The sequence below is a fragment of the Lutjanus erythropterus genome, chromosome 10, assembly GCF_056507025.1.
Source record: "Lutjanus erythropterus isolate fLutEry1 chromosome 10, fLutEry1.hap2, whole genome shotgun sequence".
Lineage (NCBI taxonomy): Eukaryota > Metazoa > Chordata > Actinopteri > Lutjaniformes > Lutjanidae > Lutjanus > Lutjanus erythropterus.
Window position 1 is genome coordinate 31,464,893 of NC_139326.1, and position 15,601 is coordinate 31,480,493.

The 15,601-nt window shown below is 37.3% G+C and overlaps 1 protein-coding gene across 1 annotated transcript; it reads right to left on the minus strand.

Annotated features, from left to right (window-relative positions):
* Positions 1-7,274: 7,274 nt before the first annotated feature.
* LOC146320695 (protein-lysine 6-oxidase-like) lies at positions 7,275-14,235 on the minus strand. The gene is made up of 7 exons (XM_084729608.1): positions 13,570-14,235; positions 10,777-10,885; positions 9,494-9,625; positions 9,225-9,381; positions 8,337-8,432; positions 7,824-7,939; positions 7,275-7,619 (listed from the first exon to the last, which is right to left on the minus strand). The coding sequence occupies exons 1-7, from the start codon at positions 14,099-14,101 to the stop codon at positions 7,613-7,615; spliced, it is 1,149 nt and encodes a 382-aa protein (XP_084585734.1). The 5' UTR covers positions 14,102-14,235; the 3' UTR covers positions 7,275-7,612.
* Between the last annotated feature and the right edge of the window lie 1,366 nt (positions 14,236-15,601).

Sequence of the window (15,601 nt, forward strand, 5' to 3'; positions counted from 1 at the left end):
TCTAAAGCTGGGCATGCCAGAACTAGACTAGACTAGATTGTTTTCATGAGATACTGTCCATCTGGGCTGGGTACCCAACTTCCACACTTTTATGATACCTATCAGCCTTGCCATTCAATATACCATACCATATTTCAATAACTAAAGAGTTTTATTTTTATAGAGTCCAGTGCTGTACAGATATTCCACCAGTTTCTCCATTTTATCCAAATTAAGTAAAGTGTTCATGAGTAAAAACAGTTTCTTTAGGTGCTCCCAGGTCTTTGAACAGCCTCTTCTTTTAAAATCAGTAATTTTACCATAATTTTTGTAATTTTTATTTTATTTTTAAAATGGACTTCATAGAAGTGTTATAGAGAACTGGTATCAAAGAATGTATAGAATTTTTTTTAACAATACCCAGCCATATCAGCTGTACAAACATCTACCTTCTGTCAGACATTTGTACAGCTAGATAATGGAACTGGATAGGACTCTGCTTGTGGTGCTCAAAGTGCCAAAATAATAAAACTGAAAAACTGAACAGCAGCTTTCCAGAAATCACCCGGTGACTCGAGATAATCGTTGCCTTGTTAAGAGCACTTTTATGAAGGAACTATGTTCTTTTTACCTAACTACACTTGCAGAAGGAAGTGTGCATCTACTCATGGAAGAAAGGCTAGTGGTTGTGACAGCATGGATTAGAAACATTTAGATGGAAAAATAGCAGAAGTAAAAATGTGTATGTTTTTTATTTTGGGGTAAACCTTTCCTTTAAGTCTTAAAATTGAACAGCAAGACCTCCTCTACATTATTTGTTTCATGTTGTGTTCTCTGATTGTTGTAGCTATTTTACGCTACTAGTCTTTTGGTGCTCTGTTTCTATCCAGCCAGCAGGCAATAAAGTTCCCATCTGTTCTCCAATTTCAGAGCATAGATCACTATATCAAAGCTAATAAAACTGATACAAGCAGAAACATCATAAGACCTGCTTATTCCCTGTAAGGAAGCTATGAAACTGGATACATGATCTGCCAGGTATTGACAGTGCTGAGTCAGTCCTCTCTCTCTCACACACCTCTTATTCATACAAGTGTCACTCCTCCCACCCTCCTCTGCCTCACCTGCAAGAAGACACGTCTGTGCACATACAGTCAGTATTTGGACAGTGACACATTTTCTGTTGTTTTGGCTCGGCATTACAGCATACTGGATTTCAAATGAAACGATGACAATGTGGTCAAAGTACTGACTTTCACCTTTAAGGCTGAGTGAGGATGTTCACATGCTCCATGTTGGATGAGCAGTGAATAGTCCACTCCACTGTAGTGGAGGAGGACAATGATAGGGTTATGATTCCTACACTATTCACATAATGTGCATGAAAACACCCTCAAATTATAGTAAAGCTCAAAGCTAGCCTCAGATGTTTCATTTCAGATCCAGTGAGCTGGAGTTCGGAGCCAAAACATGAAAGAAAAAGAATCTGTGGCAGAAAGTAAAAGGTCATAATAGTCCACACACAGGTCAAATGCTAATCAAAGACAAATATTAAACAATTATCGTGGCAGCTAAATGATTCCTGAAAAAAAATGAAAGAAAGAAAGAAAGAAAATAACCTGCTTTTCTCTTAACAGGCATGAGGATGTGGTTTTCAAGGGTGTAGGATGCCATGGCATTTTTAGGGTGCTCTGTGTTGTTCGTTAACTTTGCGCCCTCTCATTAGTGTAAACACTACCAGCAGGGGAGGCGGGGTGTCATTTCTAGGTTTGGTGTTACTTTGTGTAGAAAAACATCCGTTAAAGCACACAAAACAGAGGCAGAAGTACTGCCAAGTTTTACATGTATGAGTAAGAGCATATTGTTTCCTACCTACATGGATTTATTCATAATTGTTAAAATGACGGAGACATCAAATGAACCTGCCCGTCAACACCTAGGCCTCTCCCAAAAAACGGTAAAACAGCCTCTGGTTTTCTGTTGTAAACACACTCCTCCTGCTGGGAAGTTTCTACACCACAGGGAAAAGCCATGTTCTCCGGAAGAGTCATCATCACAATCATCATCGTCATCGTCAACTGAACTTATCTGCGATTGCTGGATCCCCACAAATTGCCTGGGGTAATTACTATAATTGATGTTTTGTCTGCATTCCCTTTCCCCCTCACTCAGGGTTTGAAGCTATGGGAAAGGGGCTGCTGATGAACAACAAACACTGAAGAACTTCAACTTTATATAACACATCATGTCAATATGGAGCAGTGTTGTAGTCAAACCAGGTGCTCTCTCTCTCTCTCTCTCTCTCCCTCTCTCTCTCACCCACATGAGTTGTACCATAGCCTATAATGTTCATATCAGAGCTATCTTAAGCTAATGTTGATGTAATGTAACTTTGCGTTCACTAACTAGCTTTATGTGATCTTTTTCAACATTGTTTATCACAAGCAAAAACATAACGAGGAAACAACTAAGCTGGCCAACTGCAGAATTTCACACCGCTGTGTGTTTTCTTTTGGATGCCGTTTTGCAGATGAACTCTTTGTGGTTTAAGAAGCCACATTTTATTACATAAGAGTTGACTGACATCTTTTTCCAGACAACCACAGATTCTTCTCCTGTCTCCCTTATTCACTTTTTATGAATATGTGTGAAAAGGACAGGGAGGAGTGACAGTCGGTAACATGAAAACAAATTTCAAATTAGAAATGAGTCGACTTTTTTATATATTATATATTATATATAGTTTTATATCCAGTCACAGTAATTATGTAAACAAATAAATCATATCCCTGCAGTTGTCATCTTGACTGGTCTTGAAATAAAATCCAGTCTTCTTTGCCTGAGACTGAGACAATTTCAAGTAAAAATATAATTGGCATGGAGAGGAGGTTGAGACCTTTAAAATGTGGTCTTGACACCAGTCTCAAGATCAAGACTGATCGACTACTCACAAGTAAATTGTATAAATCCCATTTTATTATCTAGTTCACTCATTCATTCATTGTCCATAACCGCTTATCCTTGAAGGGCTGCAGGGGGACTTTAGCCTATCCCAGCTGACATTGGGCGAGAGGCAGGGTTCACCCTGGACAAGTCGCCAGTTCATCGCAGGGCTGACGCATAGAGACAGACAACCACTCACTCTCACATTCACACCTATGGGCAATTTAGATTCACCAATTAACCTATTATGCTGCATGTCTTTGGACTGTGGGAGGAAGCTGGAGTACTCAGAGAGAACCCATGCAGACATGAAAAGAACATGCAAACTCCGCACAGAAAGGCCCTGCCCCAGCCACAAACTGTCCACTCAGGACCTTCTTGCTGTGAGGCAACAGTGCCAACCACTGTGCCACTGTGCCACCCCTATCTAGTTCACTTTAAAAAAAAAATGAAAAAGCTAATACATTTACCATAAAATGGTAGTCTACCTTCACAGTAAATTCTTAAGGATGAGAAGTCCCAAAAGTGCTCAGAATAATGAGACATTTAAACATCTACAGTTCAGTGATTTGTTTCACAGTTTGAGCACAATGTTTTTTAGATGACCAGGCTAAGCAAGGTGCATCAGCTTAGTTTAAGAGAGGGAAAAAGATGGTATCTGGAAATTTTCAAGATTGTTGCATCAATATCAATATTGGACATGAAAGAGTAAAGGCCCCCCTTGTTGAAATCTGCAGAAAACGTGAGCATGTGAACCTCGAGCAGAGATTGTTTTGACATTTGCTTATTTCAAGGTTGAAAATTCACTGAATTAATTTAAATTGATAAATGTTTATCTAGGGTCAGTATTAAAGTGCATTATGAAATTAACAGTAATATACTGTCAGACTATTAAGATTTACCATGAAAACTAGGATAAGATTTTCAACTGAAACATATTAACTATTCTAGTAAAAGCTAAATAATACTAAATTATGTTATGCAGGCAATGTGTCTTGCAACACAACGGTAAACATATTTTCTTAAAATAGTCTATTAATCCTGCTATTAAGGGTGTGAGTTTCAAGGTGTGTCTTGATATGTTGTTGGACACAACATTAAATGACAGATTAACACTACAGGTCTAAAAATGAAGGACAAACAAAGGCTTGGCCAGGCACATTTGCTATCTTGTGCATGACGCATTGGAGTAAAAACCACTCTCACCTTAGACCTGCTGAAACCTGGTGGAAGTGCAGAGTCTGTGGCACAAGGGGCAGGACAGGGCAGGTTACCCCTGTGCCCGTGGCACAAGACAGCAATGGTGGATTTGGACACAATAAGTTAAATCCATTGCTCCTTGTGCCTCCAACTTGCACTGCAGATCAGCATAAGACAAGGCCAATAATCTAAAGTAGAATAAGTATTTTTAGTTTAAAGATCTGGTTCTACCAGCCTTTACTACACCCTTGCCTTTTCAATGGACAACCTTTGTAAAAACTTTTCAGAAATATTACTTTTTTGGTGGATCTTAAAATATGCTGTGAGTTAAGGAGTCAACACAGAACAACACTGTTCACATTCAAGCAAACTTTATTAATGTGATATGAAGCAGTAATGCAAGTTAATAACATGATATGTGAGCTCGCCTATATACAGCTCTGCAGGTATGTGTGGTTACTGGTTGTCAAGTACAAGTACACACACTGTGTACTCTGTATACACACTCTATGTAGCATTCACCATCAGAAAAACAGACATTAGTGTGTGTACGTCTGACTTCAAGCAGGACTTTCACCAGCCGCAAAATGGCACAAAGTGAAAACCACCTTTAGCACCAAAAAATCAGATCAATATCTGCTCTACAACACCAATAACAAACAGGAAAGCACCATTAGTGAAATAAATCCTTACAAAAAGTTTAAAACAGAAATTGCAGTGGTCAATTTTCTCTTTCATTTGAAAATACCTAGATGTTAATATTGTGCAATTTTTGAAATTAAAAACATTAAATTAACATTAAAATGTCAGTTATAATATTAAAAAGTCTAGTGTAGTCCAGGGAGAACATGCACGTGAGAAACACTGTGATCACAAAATAGTTTATCTGTGGTAATGAATACAAGTGGTTTTGTCAGTTTGTTGATCAGAATAGCAAGACAAGTATTCTCAAAACAAACAAAAACTTAAGTGTCACGTCAATGTCACAAAAATCATTTCCTGACCACGACAACCATAAATCAAAAGAAAAAAAAACTGCATAACAATATATAATAAAAATGCTGAAGCTATTATAACTAAGAAATTCATCTGTACCCCTGTCCTCTCTGACCTTTGGTCATGTGTATAATTGTTTGGAAAACAGAAAACTGCTTATCCAATAGCCTCTGGTCAAAATAACTTTTTACATGAAAATTTTTACATTACTGTAAAGACCAAATCTGGAAAGTGAAGAAAACATTAGTAACCAGCAGCTGTAGCTGTTACATTAATGTGGAGTAAAAAGTATAATATTTTTCTGTATTGTAGTGGAGGAAAAGTATAAAATGTCTTTAGAAATATAAAAATACTCACATACTATGACCCAGGTGCAGCACCAGTTTTTAAATTCAAACTTTGCCTAGCCTTAGCCTAGTTATAAGGCAAGTGTTTTTAAAGTGAAGATTTATGAGTGACTAAATTAAAAAGGGATTGTGCCACACATCTTATTACTTGTTCTTGTCATTCTAAATTGGCTGTTATGTTCCTGTCATTCTAAATTGGCTGTTATTAATTATTTGGTGTAATTATGGTGCAGTTAACAAACAAAACTAATCTAATGTTAGCCTGCTAACATACTGTATGTCTTCTCTACCCTGTCAAAGTCAAAATATACTATGCTACAACAAGCTGCAGAATACCGGGACACACACAGCCAAGTGGACACCAGAAAGTAGTAGGGACGTGCACAGACAGGTGCTCAAGCAAACAAACAACCCTCCTAACACTCATATTTATTATATTTTATGCTCCTTCTCCTCATCTAGTTTTTCCTTTCCTTTCCTTTCCTTTCCTTTCCTTTCCTTTCCTTGCCTTGCCTTTCCTTGCCTTTCCTCTCCACACATCACACCAGGAGTCTCCCTGGGACACCTCCCCTCAGATCCAGTGGTGAAAAGTAACTAAGTACATCTGCCATTTACTTAAGAACTCTACTGAAGTACAGTATTGAGGAACTTGTACTTGAGTATTTTAATTTTCTTCCACTTGCTTCTGCCTCTTCTATGAGTACACGTCATTAAGTAAATATGAAATTGGAAAACAAAACAGAAGAAAGAGTGCCTTGACTAAAGAGCTCTTATGTAGTCAGAGGCCAAAGAGGCAGGTTCTCGAGCACCACCTGGAGTCTTTCTGTACAAGTGCCTGATAAACAGAACTACTACATGACCATGGTGTCCTCAGCTGCGAATATGATGCAGTTTATAATGATATACACTGGTAAGATTTCAAATCTTATATCTATGAATAATACAGTCCTCAAGTTAGTTACTTTTTGTGAATAATGTTAAACTAAATGACCTAATAGACCAACTTTGTCGGAATAGTTGTGCACTCAGATATTTCACATACTACCAACATTCACAACAGATAGGCAGTAACTTAACTATGTTTGCCCACTTAACACTGCTATTTTTAGAAGTTGGGTTACAGTTGATGACATTGCGGATTTGCACAGATTTCTTTTGATTGGACGCCATCCAGCATCCAACTCATAAATCACAAGAGTTGTTACTAGATAAGGCATTACTTAAATTTTAATGGTGCAACATGATGTACAAGATAACTTATTTGAAACTAGTTACACTGAAAAAAAATATAGAAAACATTAAAAAGTAAAGCAACCAGCTGCAAGGCTTTTTTGAGTTTACTAAACTAATTTGTTGTGTCAACTTAGTTTAAGAAGTTCACTCAAAGTGCTCCATTTAGTTTGTCAGATTTAACAATACTATTCAGATCTACTCATGTACTCAAGTTATGTAAACTTAAATTACTACATTCATGAACTGGAAACATTTTTTATAGATTAAAAGCATATATCAATGGTAATGCATAGAAAATTGTTTGGGGATACGTGTCTCTTCTCAATAAGAAAACATTGTGGGTTTGAACTCTAATAAAAAAGGAATGCGGTTTATTGTATGTAAAAATAATGCTAGATTATAAGAATGAAATTATTAATACATGATTAAATCTGAATGCTATAAGGTTGATAAACTTATCTTAAGATAGCACTTTGAGGGAGCTTTAGTACATAAGTAGATCAGAATAATAATGTCAGGTTTGATGTTAAGTTTGACTAATTTAAGATAGCACTTTGCTATTTTTACTTATTTTTTAAACAATTCTTTATGATTAAAAATAATAATCCCAATAGAGAATCACTAATTTCTTTTAAAAAGTCCAGAAATGGAGTAAATGTACTTCATCCTGGTGCATTCTTACTGACATGAATACCTCCCTCAGTCATTTGAAATCCTAATAATCATCTCTGTCAATCAGTTTATAATTCCTCTGACTTCAGGCTCATTTTGACTGAAATAACCTGCTTTGAGTGTTTTATGACAGTTTTAATAATCATATTTTGCTTTAATGTGGTTATGATTGAATTATTTAAGTCACAGGTAACTTTAAGTTTCTTTTTTCTTCTTTTCAAGCTTATATTGCAGAATTCACCTCAGTAGCTGCAAGAAAAGGAAAGAACAACAAAATCAACCACTGAAAAAGCATTAGAGATGTTACCAGAGATGTAACCATAGCAACCAGAGATTATATTGAATTACATGCATCTTCATCCTCACATTCACAAATCTGAAAAACATAAACCTTGTAGCAAACTTGTAATAAAACTCAAATGAGCAACTGTAGAAGAAGAAAGTGTTTCTTACGATGTCATGGTGCATCCAGAGATGTGAGCGGCGTTGCCGGTGTACTGGACGTCACAACGAACCACATTGTTGTTAAAGTTGGACTCTGGAACCTGCTGCCTGGGATTTACTGTCACCTGCCAGGAGAACACAACATGATACATACATACACACAGGCATACACACAATAAACAACAGTCATCAGTACATTTATGTTTAAAGGTAAATTTGCCATTAATCTGTATTTTTTTCTTATTGTCAACGTGTCGATAATCTTTAACGTCCTGTCTGTGGCTCCTACAAGCCTATTGGTTCCTACTGAAAATGTAAATCTTTTAAAACACCTCTCAAATTTATATTTTCATTAAAAAAAAGGAATGAGTAAATTCCTAAAACAGTATGTTCTCTACTACTCTAGAGAGTTTTCTCATGAATGATAAGGAAATCATAAAATAAGACCAGGATCATATCAATAGAAAAACACAAATGATCTCCACAAATACAAAGCAAATAGACTCTCAGTGGCTTCCAGACCTTGAGGATGTATTTTCCAGGAGAGACATCAGTGATGTCGATCCACTGACAGTCAATGTCAGCGTTATAGGTGTCATAACAACCTGGACTCAAACCCTGTACACACACACACACACACACACACACACACACACACGCACACACACACACACGCCCAAAAATATGATATTATTACAATACTCACATCGTGGTACAAGATCATTATGATTTTGTGATGTGAAAATGAGACTGTCTTGTTTTTATAATTAATGTTTTATATTCTACAGCGAAAAGAAAAAAAATTACTTCACATAGATCATAAACCTTTGAATATTAAAAAAAAAAAAACTCACTGAAACCAATGCAGTGTATACATATATACATTATCTCTATGTGAAAACCTACCAATCCCACCAACTTCTGCGGATCTCACCAGAAAGAAAACATTGCCATCTAGTGGACTGAAAAAGCAATTGATTTTTATTACTCTAGCAGCAAAATGTTTAATTTGCATTTGAAATATTAATAATTTAGATAATAAAAGATTGATACTTGACTTCCATGTCTCGATACAATATTGCTGTGCAAAATTTCGTGATACTGTGCTCTATCAATTTTTTCCCCAAACCCTACTGACTATACATACTCAGAATGTTCTTCTCTGGTATTTGACGTACCATTGATGTAGTCCTACTGGCCCTTCATGCTTGTTTCAGCATTTGAAATAGTTTTTGCATTCTGGGGTGCATGAGAGATATTTTCTCGTGTGGACAGAATTTTAAACAGAGAGGGAACATACCCGTTCCAAAAAATCTCTATACATCTGTATAGTCCAAAAACAGTCCAAATACATAAAATGTCTCTAAATGATATGACCAGAATAGTGTGTGCATGTGTCTGTGATTGTACCTGAGTGTGTGAGGTGCAGGCGTAGCGGCGGTAGTATCCAGGGTCACAGGAAGTGTCCTCCAGACAGAAGCTGGCCTTATGACCCTCAGCTACCTGCCTCTGAGTGCTGAAATCCAGCAGCTCGTACAGGCTGAACTCGTCCATGCTGTGGAAGTGACTGAAAAACAACACCCACACAGCTGAGACAGAAAGCTCATAAAGTGGTTCATTTACCAAGGATACTCATTTAAGTGTTAGACTGCTGATGCTAGCTCCTGTCAGCTACCCACTTATGACAGCTGTGCCACTCCCAGGCATATCGAGGTTTACTGGGCAGGAAGTCCGCTGTTCCCTGGTTCTTCACCCTCTGAGGAAACCTCAGCAAAACTCTGGTGTCATAATCCTGAGAGTAAGTAGAGGAACTGGAGGAGGAGGACAGGAGATTTTCAAGACTTTAAATGAACAGGGACATGAATGTAACTAAATGAAAAAAGCAGAAGAAAGAACAAACTTATCAGTCTGTGGCTGAGACCAGTTTATGTTTTAGGATTATACCTTTAAGCTTTTCAGTCATGCCTATCATATGGAGGTTTTAACTGATTAGAAAACAGACTCAGTTTAATACTGATGCCTCTATATGACTCATATAAGCAAACAAGACCATCAGCGAGAAGAGTGGCTACTTTAGTCCAGGGACTTAGCATGGGAACTGGAGGGTGGCCAGTAAAAGTCCAGCATGGACCAGTCAGCATGGAGTGTAGACTGATAGCTGGAGAGGTGTCAGTATGGTTTGTATTGTCCATACTGGACAACTTAATGTTTAAATAACTTATAAAAGGAAAGAAACCTGCTGCAAAGCCCGTCTGAATTTACTCAACTGAGGGCAAATTTGTTGTGTCAGTGTAGGTTAAGAAGTTCATTTAAAGTGTTATCTTAAGTTTGTCAAACTTGACATTTGAAGCAACCAGCTATCTAGACAACTTCCTATATTTTGAAATATAAATGATATACATACAGTACATATGACTTACAAGCTATGGATATTGTTTTGAAACATACATTGACTTATAATGTAGTATAGTACAGTATAAGTCAAATAAGCATCACTATTCACATCTACTCATGTACTTATGAAAACTTAAATTATTACATTGGATGAACTGGAAACTGTATGTTCGTATAGACTGGAAACATACATCAACGGTACTGGACTAAAACAAAATCCATATTTGGATATTGCTTCGAGACATACATTGGCTTATACTGCAGTTCACGTGTAAGTCCATCAATGTAATAACTTTTCTTAATTTAAGTACATGAGTAGATCGAAATAGTTATGTTAAGTTTGACAAACCTAAGACAGCACTTTGAATGAACTTCTTAACCTAAGCTGACAGAACCACTGAACCTTTAGTTGGGTAAACTCAAAAGGTCTTTGCACCTGGTTGCTGGTTACAATTACGTGTGATCACACTGAACTGCCATTATTTCAATTTATGTAAATCCCTACACAAATCTGATATGTGAGCATTAATTCAGAGGTCTTGAAGCAGGTTAGCAGCAGTTGTCTTACGAGGCGAGGCAGTTCTCCTCAGCAGCACAGCGGAGGCTGTACATGGGCATCCTCTGGACGTAGCTGGCGATCTGGATGTAGTATGGATCAGGAACCAGGTCAGGGAGACCTGTGAACAGGACAAGAACAGAACACATTCAGATTACAGCAATTATGGGCCTCTGATTGGCAGGCAGAGCTTTGGAAGGGAAGTTAGCAAACCAAGCAAAAAAAAACAAAACTCATCTCTTACACAAGATACATGTCATTTTTGGCATGCTCACTTGTTTTTGTTTTTCTCTCTGCAATGTTGGGTTGTCTGGTTTTCTTTCTTCATTTAGCAGTACAAAATATTGCTGCCTGTTAGTCTGGAAAGTGTAACTTTTTACAGAGGAAGTGAGGTGACTTTCAGTGGTGGAATGTAAGTGATGCCACAAACATAATGATCTTACAGAATTTGATGCATTACAATCTACCCAACATTATATGATAACTGAAATTAGTACAATCTTTAACATCAACAGCAGTAAAATGTAAAACATACATTCATGCAGCAGTAATATTAATCCACACACATCAAATATGATAGTAAAATACTGAGATCAATATTTTTACTTTTGATACTTTAGGTATATTTTGCTGATAATACTTACATAATTAAGAAAGGTTTTGAATGCAGGACTATTACTTGTAGGGAAGCATTTTCAAGGAGTGGAATTAGTACTTTTACTGAAGTAAAGTATCTGAATACTTCTTCCACCACTGCTGACCGCATGCTGGTTATTGCTGCTTAATTTTTCATTTCAGTTAAGTCTTGGTCAGCATTAAGTGACGATGAACAGTCAGACATAACAAAAAGTTGCTTCTTATGACTGCTGCAAAAGGTAAGAGCTGATTTTAAACCTGGTTTGTTGAAAGAAAAGTATTCCAGCCCCTGTTTGCAAACAAGTTTATAGCCTGTTCTGCCTTCTGAATGAAAATAGATGACATAAAGTATCAGTGTTGTTTAAAAAGCTGCTTTGTTTTAGAGATTAATCTAATTATTATCCAGTTCCTGTGGTACAATATGGCTGAATCTAAAAATCCATATCAGTGTGTTATTTAGTACGCTAAAATAGCATGTGACTTTTTGTTTGCAGATCTGAAACCTTACCATACAAGTTTCATACTATTTCCGATGAAATATTAAGCACTGGACACTATGCTGACATAAATATCCCACAGTGCAATCCAGTAGAGATGGCAATAACAACATAACAGACAAAGGTGTACAGTGATCAAGGCAGCTTTGGCGTAACATCAATAAATTAAATTTAACCCCTTTGCAGGATGTAATATATTTTCTGAATGACTTAATTGTTGGCATAGGTCACCATGGTTATGTGTCTCCAACTGGCAAAGAGGATCTCAGGAGGTGCTGTGATATACATGATGCAAAAATATACATACTGTTTATTTACACAAAAGTATGCTGGAAGATACACATTTTGGGTATGTAGTGCATAGTATGTGATTAGAGACACAGCGGCTTTGACCCACAGCTACATGTGCTCCATGCATTTAAGGGGACATTGTTGCCCCTCCCTCCCTCTATGTATCTGTCCATCATTATGACATCACAGGCCAAGGGGTCTGGCCCACTTAACTGTGGCTCCTGGTTTCACTTTAGTGCAATTTGATTAAGACATCCTGTAAAATAATAAAATATGCTAAATATGCTTCTACATGCTAAATATGGCTGCAACTAACAATCATTTTCATTATTGATTAATCTATCAATTACTTTCTCGATTAATTGATTAGCTATTTGGTTCTTAAAATGTCAGAAAATGGTGAAAAATGTTGATCAGTGTTTTCCAAAGCAAAATGTGATGTCCCCAAATGTATTATTTTGTCCACAAGCCAAATATATTCTGTTTACTGTCACAGTAAAGTAAAGAAACCAGAAAATATTCACATTTGAGAGGCTGAAATCAGATAATTTGGATTTTTTTTTCCTTAAAAAATGACTCAAAACAATTATTCAGTAGTCAATAATCTGTTGATAATCAGTCATTGCATCACTAATGCTAATACTAGTGCTTCTTCCTGTGGAGAAAACACAATACAGTGATATACAGGCTGCCCGACATACTATAAAATTATTTTGTCTCTGTGTGCCTTTAAATAGCTACATACTAAAAGTTGTAGTTTTTGGACAATAAAACCATTTTGATCTAAACCAGGAATTGGAACTGTTACAGCTCAAATGCACAATGATTTGTACTGTACTGGTGCCACAAACATACAGATACAGGTGTCCTTTTTATTTTTTTCACCCCTGCCCCTCAGACAGCCTGAGTCCGCCACTGCTTTAAACTATCCTCCCAGTAGATTATAACACTACAGATGCATTTCAAGATGATAGTACTTGATTTAATATAGTTAGAGCAATGTTTTCTTTGGCATTTCATATGATAAGAAATTAATATCACATCCATATGAAATGAATCATGAATGAGTTTGAAGTCAGGCATGTAAAAACTGAAACATCTGTTTTCCTTAATATGAACAACATGAAAGAGATTATCGAGCTACAGGAATAATTAACCTATAAAACTGGCATTTAGACACCACACTGTCATGACCTTTTACACTTTAATGGAAGATAAAATATAAACTCAGTTTGAACACCTTTGTTTAATCTAAGAAAGACTTTTTACTGGATATTATTTTAATTAAATTAAAAAGAGTTTTATTGTTGTGACAGAGGATGAGAGGGAACTGAAAATAAGCAAAACAACATAAACAATTTAAAGTTTGTTGCTTTATTACCGTTTTGGTGGTAGCTGGTGCCGTATCCATGGCGGGGCTGCGTCCTGGGTCTGGGTCTGTAGTACGAGTTGTAGTAGTTATAATAGGGATAATAGTTAGACGCCTTGTACGGGTTGTTGTAGGGATCATCTCCGGCCATCATGTCCTCCCGTCTGGCAGACTCTCCATCGCTGCCGGCGGACGGCTGCTGCGGCTGCGGGCGCATCAACGTGCGCAAAAACGCAGAGCTGCTGGCTGCAGGGACCCGTGGGGAGCCCCGGGACGCGGCGGGGACAGTGTCGTTCCCGCTGCTGACGACCACCACTGGGTTACCGCGGCGGGGTGAGCCGGTTTGCCTCCTGCTGGACGGTCGGTACTGAGAGCCGCGGCTCAGGATGCTAAAAACCTGCCCGTTATGTTGCCATGTCAACCCGCGCCGGAGCGCATCACCATCACCTGCAGCCTCCTGAGCGCGAGCCCCGTCCAGAAAACTACAGAGAAAACATAAATGTGCAAAAGACAGCAGCAAGGCGTCAGGGGAGAGCTCCTTCATTGTTAAAAAATAAATTATTACGTTTTTAACGTTTTTAATAATTTACGAAAAAGAGACTATTGTCGTCTTCCAACACACGCAGCGGCCGATCTGAAGAGTTTCTCTCAAGTGTTTCAGCTCAGCAGCTTCTGTTGCTCCTGCTGTGGGGAGAGAGAGAGAGAGAGAGATAGTGTGAGAGAGAGTGTGAAGGTTTTTCAATCTACAGTATGGTTTTGACCTTAACCCTTTCAATCAGGGTCAACAACTCAACAAACATGTCATTTTTCAGAAACAGCTGTATTTGCATATTTGCCATTTCTGTCCTGTTTAGGGCTCATTATCTCTTTAGTGCACCTGTAGAAGTTTTCAAAGCATAAAAACAGAAAACTCTTGCCTTTGGAAAAAATGAATCAATGAAAGTGTGTTTTAAAAACGTTGGTACAATGATACAATCTACAAAAAGCAAGCAATAGTAGTAACACCTTTTTAGCATCATTAAATTGGTGGTTGTTCATATTAGATTTCTCAAACTTTAATACATTGTTATCCATATTTGTCTACTACAAAACTCACTTGTCTTAGACCTCCACAGTCAAAGATTATGTGAGTTGATATCAAATACAAATAGTTCCATTTGTTTAAAAGATGTAACAATGAGACATATTTTGATGAGAGAACATCCACACAATCCAATTTATAAAAGAACTTTATTGAAAAATGAAGAATACACTGTATCAAATGAAATTAACAGTTTAAAGTGACAAAAAAAACCCACTTAATTTCTGAATGTGCATGTGTCACGTAAGAGTTAATTCATCTTCACAGTTGTGGTAAATGTAGATGGCTGCTCCTGGGCTGCAGCCTTTGAACTGACACTGTATGTGCTTGACCCCGACATCTTTTTGTCTCGAGAGTTCCATGCACACAAAGCAGAATTTTTCATCATTTTAATGATTAATTAGGTTATGTGTGTCAAACCATTGTATGTACAATGCATTAGACACTATCAACAAATAATCTTGACAAAAAATTGTACTTTCTTACCCCAGGATAATTTTTTTGGTCATAAAATCCACAATGTTTCTCACAGAGACATGTTACTTGTCCTGGTGCTTAAAAAGGAAATGGTAGTGTACAGTATTGATGATCACCAAAACTCTTTTCTGATTGGTCAGTCTGTCAGATTGATATTGCCCTCTCCAGTCTCCGCTAGGGCAAAAAAATTGATCACAAGTCTTTAGCCTTGACTTTTGATGAAAAATACATATTCTGTAAACATGCTCGCAAATTTTATAAACTCACACCATACAGCAAATCTCTGAAAATCGACTTTGGTTCCACCCCTATTGAGATACACTACTTTAGCAGGATGCATTGATTCTCTGTAAGTCTTTGGACTGGCTTAAATGAACGTAAGACTGGAACTAGTGTTTCCACACATTGAACTGAGAAGTAAGCTGAAACTGATTCTTTTGGGTGAGGCTTTTTCAGGTCTCACACAATTACAGTTTACATTTCAGC